The following is a 12,087-nucleotide window of genomic DNA, read 5'->3' on the forward strand; positions in this document are numbered from 1 at the left end:
TTTATAATTTAAATACATGACATTAAGTTTAGTTGCAAATGTTTTTTTTTTTTTGAGAATATAGTTGCAAATGTTTTTTTAGGCGAAACGAGTATTATATATTAATATCCGCATGAACAAATGTTAGTTTTGGTAAATTTTAAGATTTGCCGTACGAAAGTAAATCATTAGTTGGTTTTTGAAGTTTGGAATTGGAGTTCAACTACAAACCGAACTTGTCAAAAAGTTCGGAGCGGCTCATTATATATGGAAAACAAATCTAAAAGTTTTCAGTTGGACTCGTCAAAATGGGTCCGAACTTTCTTTTTGTTACGTTTGTTTATTAAAGTTTTTTTTTTTGAGACGTTCTTTATTAAAGATTTCAAATGTGATGTTTGAGTATATATAGTACTCCCTCCGTCCACGAAATGAGTACTCATTTGTGGACGGCACGGGTTTTAAGAAATGTATTGAGTGTAGTGTGAATAGAATAAGGGTCCCACCTTTTTGAGTGTATTAATTAAAGAGTTTTGTGGGGTACACTTGCCAAAAAGGGAAATGGGTACTCATTTCGTGGACGGACGAAAAAGGAAATATGGGTACTCATTTCGTGGACGGAGGGAGTACTATATTGTTTCCATCCGGTAGAATAGATGCCTTAGGCGTGTACGTCTTGTAAAAAATTGAAGAGGTGATGTTGGGTACAATCGGATGTACTGTATTAAAGGTTTTTTTGAGACGTTTATTAAAGATTTCAAATGTGATGTTTGAGTATATACTAATATATTATATTGTCTTCCATTCAGTAGAATAGATGCCTTAAGCGTGTAGGTCTTGTAAAAAATTGAAGAGGTGGTGTTGTGTACAATCGGATGTACTGTATAATCGGGTTGCACTCTAATTCACTTAAATCTTGACCTAAACCTTATAAATAACACTATTCTAGATGCGGGTCAATCCGGTTTGTACCCAAGTTTTTGTGAAAATTGAATAGACAAACTTGATTCAAGTTGCAACACTGCATTATAACAATTAACGAAGACAAATTCGTGGTAAATATATATAAATGTTTTGCACGTACAAATGAATGCAAGATCAAAATGGATCAAAACAGAAGATTCAAGTGACAAGTTCTGTCACATAAAATTAATTCCCAGAACAATTAAACAAAAATGGATGATCCTTGTTTGTCGCTCACAATATTTTCAGTGCCACAGCTTAACTAATGTGCATTTGGTGTTTCAACAGATGAACAAATATATATTAATATATATATTAATAATGTAGCTATATATTTTTCTGAGTTGCATGTGCACCAAATTCAAGTAATAAATCAGACCTGTTCAGCATTTACTAAGCCCACGTTTGCATTTAGTGAAGGCTGTTGCCGCATTTCGCGCTTGCAACACACGATTTATCTTACTCCAATAAATTAAATAAATCAATAGTAAATAGCAATGTTCATTAGCGATGCTGATCTCTCAAATCCTTTTCCTTATTACATGCCTGTTTTTGTTACTTTATACTCCACTACTTATATACGACTAATCATGTTTTGTATCTCCAATTTTTTCCAATTTTCGTTTTCTACTTTAAAAAAAAAATTCTAACCTTCAGTATATTCCAAAAAATATTTTGATATACAAAATATTATGATGGATCGGAATGATGAGTCACCTCACTAGATCTTTTAGATGGAACAACGTCGTTTTATTGGTTCAGGTGAAAAAATCGCTCCACCTTAAAAATCGATTGGGGTGACTCATCATTTCATCACCAAATTTTGTATGGAGGAGGAGATATAAGAGTATTGATAAAAGATAAGGTGCATAGTCAATTTGTTGCATTAAAAAGGGGTAGGGAGGGACATAGGCACTAGCTTACCATACAGACACAAGAACAAAAGTAAAACTTTTTTGACTCGGATCCACAAGTTAATGTTAAATTGCAGTAATACAAACCACCAATCACTTGAATGAGAGAGAGAGAGGGTTTGGTTGATGAGTATAGTGTGGAATTAATTCGATGCCATTTTTGTAGGGGACAAATTGAAATAAAAGGAAGAAGCAAGCCTTGTGAAAGAGGAAATGCTGATACAAATATTCAATATATATGAATATCCCAGCATCCATTATTGAACTGCAGTTCTGCACACGTTCAATTCGATCAGGATTCAAACGACTAGAGTTTGAATGATATGATGCATATATAAATAAAAGTAATTGATTTAATTAATATTGAAGGAAAAATAAAATGAAATTGAAAAGAAGAAGAAGAAGAAGAAGAAGTGGGGGTAAGTATTGTACAATTATGTTATGTGCAGCGATGATGGGTGTGTGATGGGATTGTGCGTTTTGCCCCTTTTCCATGACACTTCCTTGTCCATCTCCATTCCCAGAATCTACCACCTTTTTGACCCAAACTATCAACTCTCCTCTCCTCTTCTCTCTCATTTATTTTTTTTCCTTCGAATTTTATGTTTGTTTTTTTTTTGATAAATTCGAATTTTATGTTTTGTGTGTGGTATAAGTGGACCCCATCCCAACGTAAAATATTGCACTGAATCATTTCAATGGTGCACAAGATCTTCCACTAAATTTGATGCGCGCGCGTATGTCCTATATATTTTTCTGCAACTATTTTTTACTTGCATTTACCAAATTACTTATGTTCTTTTGCTTGGTTATTTTTAAAATAAAAAAAAATGGTCTATGATTAAATTATAGTTGTATGATTGGTATTTACTATTCAATTATTAAAATTAGAAAAATAGTACAATAAAAACATTAATTTGGTGTAAATTTTGGAGGTACGTACGTGGATGCACTTTTATGCACTGAAATGGTGAAATCCATTGAAGATACTATAGCTTCATTTGTTTTTATGGATGACGTACAAGATAATGTCACATAATGTCCCACAAAATGCGTATGTTAATGATTTACTCCCACCTTTTTTATTAAGTGTCGCATTTCAAAATTTGAGAGTATAATTATGACATTCTTCCTATTTTATCCTTATTTAATACTTGTATGAATATAATAATTAGTTGTACATATGCATTTATTATGATAATTACTAAGGTTACAAATGTAAATATCTTATTTTATTGGTATGTGTATTTTTACGATTGGGGACACTTAATAAAAAAAAAAAACGGAGGGAGCATGAATCATGCTTTAACTTATGATTGATGGTTTAAGGTCAATGTAGTGTTCTCGAATTGGGAGAATTGATTAATAATCAAATTGTTATTGATTATTTTAAATTGTTGGGGTAAATGTTTTACTGTAAATGTCGAAGCACGTCTACAAATTGTAGAATTTGGAAAATTGATTTTTGTGAATATTAATGTAGTTACATAAATATATTCTGAACTGATCAGTGTTCAAATTGAGTTTCCATGCACCTCATATATTATATCTTTAATTGAACATTCAAGCGATGAAACTTTTTATTTATAAAATAACAAGATATAGTATTTAATTAAATCTCATGGCTTCCCCTCCCTCTCCCCCCAAAAAACCTCATATACCATTAATTACCCTCCCCCTCCCCCAAAAAAACCTCATATACCATTAAATATGTAAATGGATACAATACAATTACATATTAAGTAGTTTTAACATTAGTTGGTGAGAGTGGCGGTTTACATATAATATTATACTTATTTTAATTTTCTTACTTTGAAAAATTAAACCTACTATCAGATATATAGTGTCCCACAATTTTGTATGTTAATCATGTTCTGCTATTATATTTATTATTTTAATAATATTTTTATGAAAATAAAATTTATTGTAGTAATATTATGTGAATTATATTTAACTTTTATTTACAACCCCGACTTTAGATCATCCTAATAATAATTTTAAACTGAAATTAAATATTAATAAATATACCTTAATTGAATGAAACAAATTCTACTTAGAAATTAGTATAAAATTAAATTACATCAGTACAAAATAAAAAATGAAAGAAAAAATATGCAAAAAATATAAAAAAATAAAAGTGGAACACATGATACATTAGATCTCAAGTTCTGTACAGTAGCATGTCCTCTCTAGCTAGATTATGGTTCAAAATTCATAGAAAATATTTCACAAGAAAAAAAAAAGTGTATCACATTTTGGAACAATTAAGTAAGGTAGTTTTTTCGATATTTTGAGAGGCTGGACTTTCTTTTGACCAGATTATGATGACTGATGTTTTATTTTTAATTTTTTTAATGAAGTTTGATGACTGGTGATAATAAAGTTTCTCTCAAAAGTCAATCGTGATTGCCTCGCAGGCTCACGCATTTCCTCGAGTCTAACGGATATTTTTAGGACCTAAATTTTGAAGTCAATCTCAATATTTAAGATGAATTTCAAGTAATTCTCAAAACAAAGAAGAAGATGAATTTCAAGTAATTAGAATTCTTGAAATGATTTTTGCAAATATACAATTCTTGATAATCCTTTAATTCGATAATGTACCTGCACATATTGGATTTGTTTAATTTTTGCTTTCTCAAGCAAAGAAATGCACAAGGGTTAAACTTTTTTCATAAGAAACATTCTTAGTCCCTTATGACATTAATATTACGAGTTTGAGTCTACCAGCTTTAAATTTTTTACATCAAGTTAATTATATATTCAAAAATACTAATGAATCGTAGATACTGACTGTGCTAATATCGATAACATTCATCAATTTATAATTCATATAATTATGCAATTTGCTTTACCAGCCGATTTTTTTTTTTAAATAATGCATCAAACTAAACATTGTGTTGTTGACTACATCTCATCAATTTTTATTTTATTCTTCACATTTCATTCACACAACATATGTAAAATTAAAATATACAATGAAGCATATAATATATCAAAGTAACATAAAAAAATGTAAAAAAAATTCACAATCTCCATAGGATTAAGGTAATTTAAATGTCGGAATTAGACGGACACGAAATTGACCAAACAATTACTATCCTTAACTTTAACAGTTTAACTTTCATAGGGAGTTGCAAAGTGCAAAACAGCCATCAAAGTATGGAAACAAATATCTGGAAATTCAAACGCACACACCTTCACATTTCTTCACTACAAAATCCAACCAATCACTATTGGATCATCCAAAAAGTAAAAAAGCCCTTCCAACTTTCCTTGTCAAATTATAATTTTTGCCTCTATCAATGCACCTTCCCTTGAGTCAAAATATGCAATTATTGCATTCAATTCCAACTAATAACTAATTAAAAATAAAATAAAAAATGAGAGTAATATAGCCCGCCAATGCATGCAAATAATCTATTCTTTGCACCGATATGATGAAGTCAATGCAACCATACTATTAGCGATATTGCATATAAAAAAAAGTGAAATATATATGACATCTAATTATCAACAATGTGGAATAATATTACATGATATCATTATGAAATATGAATACTTTCGTAATCCAATTCCAAAAGGCATAACCTTTTTTTGTTTCCTTTAATTTATTTATCGACTTCGGCCACCGCTCCCCCAAAACCCTACATGACTACTGCTTTGACTTTTAAAAGCCCTCAGATATCATAATTTATTTACCCCACCAACAACTTCTTCACGTTACAATAATATTATTACACACACATACATGTAATCTTATTTACACCATCCTTTTCTTCCTCTATTTATTCACATTCTCGTCTCATCAAAATGGAGTACCCCAAAATATAATTACACCCCTCCATTGAAAACTGCACACATATATACAAGTTATACATAATCCGAAACAAAGAGACAAACTGATCAGATACAGCCCATCTTCCCCCTCTCCTTCTCCCTCTCATATGTGTATGCGTGTTGAATCCCCACAGTCGTGCATTAAGGGCTCTCTCCTCTCTCTCTTGAAGAAGATTCCAATATAAGCCCCAGCATGTGCTTCTTTCAATGTTCTCTTTGCATGAGTAGAGAACAAGTATTCTAGATTTTAATGCATTTTCGTAAGGAATGGGCATGGCCCTTCTCTCACTTTTTATTTAATTCCCTTTCCCTTTTTGTTTCAATTTTTGCAGGCGATTCTTGTTGCGGTTTTGTCTTTTTTAATTCTTCACTCCCCATTTCTCTTTTTTTTTTTTCATAAATATTCGTTCAAATACCAATATCTTATTTTTAAATTTACTACTAGAAAGGAGTGTCCATTAACATTTAATGCTGAGGTTGTGATCGCAGGAGTAGGTGATGCGAAGAGGAGGAGGCTATAAGAGGATTAGCAGTTTCATCACAGTCACACTGAAACTCTAGCACCAACCACCAAACCCTCTCAATTTTTGCTTGCCTTCTCTCTAAAACCTTCTCTCACTTTCCCCAATCATGGCTTCATCAAACAGACACTGGCCTAGCATGTTCAAATCCAAGCCCTGCAACACCACTCACCTCCAGTGGCCGCATGACATCAACTCAATTTCATCAACCAAATCCCCATATGCACAAGGTATAGTAACTAACTGATATATATATATATATATATATACACAAGTTCAATTCTCTTTTTCTTTCTTTTTTTATTAATTTATATTTTGTTAATATTAGGGCACGGATGCGACGAGAGAACACCGGAGCCGAAACCGCGCTGGAATCCTCGGCCGGAGCAAATCCGGATTCTGGAAGCCATCTTCAACTCGGGGATGGTGAATCCTCCCAGAGATGAGATTCGGAGAATTAGGGCTCAGTTGCAGGAATACGGCCAAGTCGGAGACGCCAATGTCTTCTACTGGTTCCAGAACCGGAAATCAAGGAGCAAACACAAGCAGCGCCAGCTCCAGACCTCCAAGGCTCAGCCTCAATCCGCCGCCGCGCCGCCGCCCGCTCCATCTCCGTCGTCATCCTCCTCCGACAAGTCCTCGAGCGAGAAATCCATCTCTGTGGGTCCGGCCTCTGTGATCGACTTGCTCAGCTCTCCTACTGCTTCGGTGAACCAACCGTTTTTCCATGGCTCGACCGACTTCCTGTCGGAACCCTTGTATTTCCCGGTGCAGCAGAGCGCCGCTCAGGAGTTTGGCTTTCCGGTGGCGGATCAGAATCCGAATTTCCTTCTTAGTGAGCTGATGCTGATGAGCAATTGCCCTTCCAAGAAGAATGAAGAGCAGTTCCAATCTGCGCCGACAAACCCTCCGGCTGTTCCTCCGTCTTTCTGCGTCCCTTCTCCTAGCAGCGATCATCTTCTTCAAGGTATTACTTTATTTTAGGGTTTCTTTTGGTTTGAAATTAATTAGAAATATATAGCGAAAGATGTCCCTTCATTCCATATGATCTCCGAGAGATGATGAGCAACTCATGTCATTCATGGAAGTGACTGATATGGTTTCCAACGATATATATTAAACACTCAATTTGGCATGAGTTTGATGGACATTAATGTCATATATGGAAAGGGACAAGGATAGATTTGTCTTTAGCCCCGCGATTCGTGTTCACTGTCCCTCGCAACGTCTGCATGCATTGCTTTTCTTCCACACTATATTTAATTAGAGAGGTTGTTGATGAAGAAACCAAAACACCCGATGATGAGGTGAGCGTGATTTGATGTGTGATGGTGCAGGTGTGGAGGAATGCGTCCCCACGAAATCAACGGTGTTCATCAACGATGTGTGCTTCGAGGTTGGAGTTGGGCCGTTCAATGTGCGCGAGGCGTTTGGCGATGACGCGGTGCTCATCCAGTCGTCCGGGCAGCCCGTGCTGACCGACGAGTGGGGCGTGACGCTGCACCCTCTTCATCACGGCGCTTTCTACTATCTCCTCCGCCCCTTTATCAAGATTTGGTATTTTTTTTTTTACTTTCGATACCCCTAAAATAGATTCATGATCAAATAATTTCATGTGAATTTGGGAGAAGGACTACTAATGCAATTCATGTTTTTTGTTTTTGTTTTTGGTATGTTGCACAGATTTGGAAGAACTGAGGAAGGGTGGGCATAAGGTGGTAGATGAGTATTTCTAGTTTTGTAAGGTTTTATAATTTTCTTCATAATGGCAACTCCTGTTGGATCATCAATGTTGGGAACAATCTCTACATGTTTTTAGGGACGAAACTGTAGTTACTAAGTTGTTCTGTTTTTTTCTCTTCATCACTTAGTATTATTGTGTACGTTTTATGTCTGTCTTTTCAAATCAAAGGTAACTGAAATGGGACAAGGTTTTAGTACTTGGTCTTTGTCGATGAGTTGAAGAATGTCTTGACTCTCTTGAGATCATTTCATGTGTTTCATATATATAAAAATATGTTTTATTTTTTTAGCTAATTCATATGCACCTTGCCTTTTAATTAATTAATATTGGATTACTTCAATTTCAATGGGACAATTCTATGTTCTTTTTACTGTTTGATATTGGTTTTATATAAAATTTGATTTGCTATACGCAGGAGTTTAAACTATACATATATATGTCTCAATAGTGAATCTACTGTTTTCAACATGCAATGTGTTGTCATTCAAAACTAGTATCCCATTTCTGCTTTTTTAGTTTTCTTCCTGTCAACACTGACTTGTTACCTTCTCCCATTAATCAATTGTTTTTTTGTTTTTTTGGCCTTCAAAGAAGTAATGAAGTGTTAATTAAATTAATTAGTTAACTGGAATACTACCGTCATTTCTCATATGATAACAGAAATCGGGATTTTACTACGCATCTAAATTGTGTAAAATTGAAGTCAACTTTATTAATTAATTGGAGCACTAGTTATTTGGAGATGGTTGATTTTATAGCAAGAAAAAATGAAACAGTGCAAATAAGTGAAATAGAAGCGTGTTTTAATTTGTAGGGTAGGGGTTGAGTGGTGCAGAATGATTACGTGCAATAGTGTCACGGCAACAGTGTTTTTGCACACAGATACGAAAAAATCGAATACATTTGTGTGATTGATTGAGGGGTTGAGTGAGTTTGATACATCAATGAGAACTGCAAAAATTCCTTTTTCTCTTATCTACGTCAGTTGCAGTTGTGGGTTTTGCATCAGATAAATTTCATTCCTAAATACTCCATTTATTCCATTCGATATTCAAACCATGTCCATGGCCAAGGCAACCCATATTTTTATGCATATATTACAAGAAACACAATCTCACTCTCACACGGGGCTGAACACATTTATAAATTAAATGATTAAATATATATATTATTACTACTACAAAAGTGTGTTGTCGCCAATTTTGATGTACTATAATATTCTCACTAGCTATATGTTTTTTGCTAGAGGGAGACTAAAATAAGAATAATTTTCAATCTTTAAATTATTAAGATCTAAAATAATGTGAAATTTACTCCGTTGGAAAAAAAAAATAGAATTTTGGCACCAAAAGTTTATTAATTAGGGTCTAGTCTTCCACTATTTTTTTTTTTTAGAATTACAGTCTTCCACTATATATAATAACAAAATATTGTAAAATCTCTCTCATAAAAGAAAGAGTGGATTTTGAAAATAGCCACTTTTATATAGTAAAAATAAATTTTACCCACTAATATAAAAACTTAAAAAAATACCCACAGTTACCATTTTACCCTTACATATAAATTTTTTACAAATACCCACAAATTCACAACCAGTGAATTTACAACCAAAATAAATTTTGGTTGTGAATTCAAGCTTTAAAACTCGAATTCACAACTGAATAACAAGTATTGGTTGTGAATTCAAGTTTTAAAGTTTGAATTCACAACTTGAAATAGTGTTAGTTGTGAATTCACAACCCACGACTATTTCAAGTTGTGAATTCACAACCGATAAAACTTGAATTCACAACCAACATTTTTTCAAGTTGTGAATTCACAACCAATTAAATTTGAATTCACAATCAACACTAATCTAACACTATTTCAATTGTGAATTCACAACCAACGCCGATAATTCAGTTGTGAATTCATAAACTTGGTTGTGAATTCAAGAACATCTGCACAAAATTCAGGGATTCTCATCAATTTCTTCAATCTGTGATCCAATATACTTAGTATTCAATCAAAACAAAACTTATACAGAAAATTTATTACATTTCCTTTATTGAAACGAAATACATCGCTTGTAAACATAAAAAATCCCCAAAATAAGAAAAATTTTAAAAAGCCCTAAAACACATCAATAGAGAAATTTAAGTGTGCACTCTTCCTCTGGTTCCGCCTCTTCGTCCCTCATCCACCGCCTCGAGCTCGTCATCATCCACCGCCTCCTCTCCGGCGAACCTGGCTAGGCAGCTCCAGATCGGCCGAACAGATGCTCATTCCTCGACTGGAATCCGGAGCTGGAGTACTGATCCAGCGACAGAGAGAGGCCACAGCCGCCGTCGAGTAGAAATCGGCAACGACGAAGCAGGCTAGGGCGAGGCAGCGCCGCCACCGCCAGCATCTTCCTCACCATCGCATTATTGGGCGGCGGAACCCTAGGATCGTACACGGCGAAGAATTTCCCCTTCCTTATCAACGGAATCGCCCAATCCACCGTGCTCTACGTGCGAGATCTACGCCTGGAGCAGCGGAGGAAGCCGATCGCCGCCGCAGTCCTCGGCCTCAGCAAGCTCAGATCGAGAAGAGAGAGAGAGAGAGAGCGAGAGAGAAGAGAGCGTGCGTGCAGAGAGAGAAGAGAAAGAGAAAAAAATGAGAGAGCGAGAGAGAAGAGAGCGTGCCTGCAGAGAGAGAAGAGAGAGAAAAAAATGAGAGGTTTGCCCATTTATATAGAAGGGCAATTTAGTCTTTTTACACAAAAAGTGGGTAAAATTTTAAGTTTTAATTTGAGTGGGTAAAATTTATTTTTGTTATAAGAAAGTGGGTACTTTGATATATCAACACTAAAAGAAAAATGAATTGGAACATGGATTGGATAAAGGAAGAATATTGGATAAATTGTTGCAGCATCTACATTGATGCAAGTCGCTCCAAGGTTGAGGATATTGTCTTTGGTAGTTTATGGAGTATATATGTTTGATTTTGTCTTACATACAATTTGCAACAGAGGTGTACTTGTTGAATCAGTTTAATAGGTGTACGAAATGCTCTAAATTGGCTTCCGAATTTCAGCTCCAATTATATGTCCTCCAAAATCCAAAACAACATGGAGAATCAAACATATAATCGCATGTCATTCATAATTGAGGAGGTTTCCTTGGTCCTAAAGAGTTATCAAATCGGATTTCGAAGGTGGTGTAGCAAAGATAATACTCTCCCCGTTCACAAAAATTATAATGTGAAATGAAGAGTATGAGTTTTAATAAAAATTGTTAGAAATATATATTTGAGTGTATAAGGGTCGGGTCCCACAAATGGTAGTTATTCTTGTCAGTTAGTGGTATTTGGTCCACCAAAATAGAAATTATTAGTGATTTTTTTATAAATATTAAGTGTGAATGATGTTTAAAATATAAGGAGTAATTTCTGAAAAATGAATCAATATAATTTTTGTGGACGGACAAAAATAGTAATAAAACTGCAATACTCGTGGACGGAGGGAGTATGAGTTATGTGCAAGTTATTAATTAAAAATAATATTTTTTATTAATAAAATTAAAAAGTATAAAAAATCAGAAATAAATTACATAGCAATTTAGGTCCTTAAAGTCGCCAATTTGCTTTGAAAGAACCTTAAACAAGAGTAAAGGGACCCAAATTTCACCTAATGCTTGCTTTAATTATACAAAAAAGTTATTGTTTTAAAACAAATTCACTCTAATGGGAATCAAACCCACTATTTTTCACTCCAAATTGCACTATATTAATTAAAATGTACATTTTAATATATATATATATATATATATATATATATATATATATATATATATGGTGTGATTCTAGAGAGAACTACATTATTTGTGAGAACGGGAGAACCATCAAATCTAATGCATTCACTGTAAAAATTAATGCATCAGCTGTTAAAATTAATGCACTCAAAAAAATAAAAAAAAATGCTCCCTTCAGGATTCGAACCCAGGATCTGCATTCATCCAACAAGATGATGCATCCACCGTAGATCTTGATGATCGAATGGCTGAAAATGGTTCTCCGGTCTTCTTTTATTTATGGTTCTTTCCTGAACCTCTCCCTATATATATATATATATATATATATATATATATATAGGGGAGGGATCTATGGA

At 34.0% G+C, this 12,087-nt stretch overlaps 1 protein-coding gene across 1 annotated transcript; it reads left to right on the top strand.

Annotated features, from left to right (window-relative positions):
- Positions 1 to 6,091: 6,091 nt before the first annotated feature.
- LOC130985442 (WUSCHEL-related homeobox 9-like) lies at positions 6,092 to 8,134 on the top strand. Its single transcript, XM_057908424.1, has 4 exons — positions 6,092 to 6,444; positions 6,543 to 7,181; positions 7,552 to 7,771; positions 7,898 to 8,134. Coding segments are annotated over exons 1-4 (981 nt in total). The 5' UTR covers positions 6,092 to 6,323; the 3' UTR covers positions 7,899 to 8,134.
- Positions 8,135 to 12,087: the final 3,953 nt, after the last annotated feature.

Source organism: Salvia miltiorrhiza, chromosome 5, assembly GCF_028751815.1.
Source record: "Salvia miltiorrhiza cultivar Shanhuang (shh) chromosome 5, IMPLAD_Smil_shh, whole genome shotgun sequence".
NCBI lineage: Eukaryota > Viridiplantae > Streptophyta > Magnoliopsida > Lamiales > Lamiaceae > Salvia > Salvia miltiorrhiza.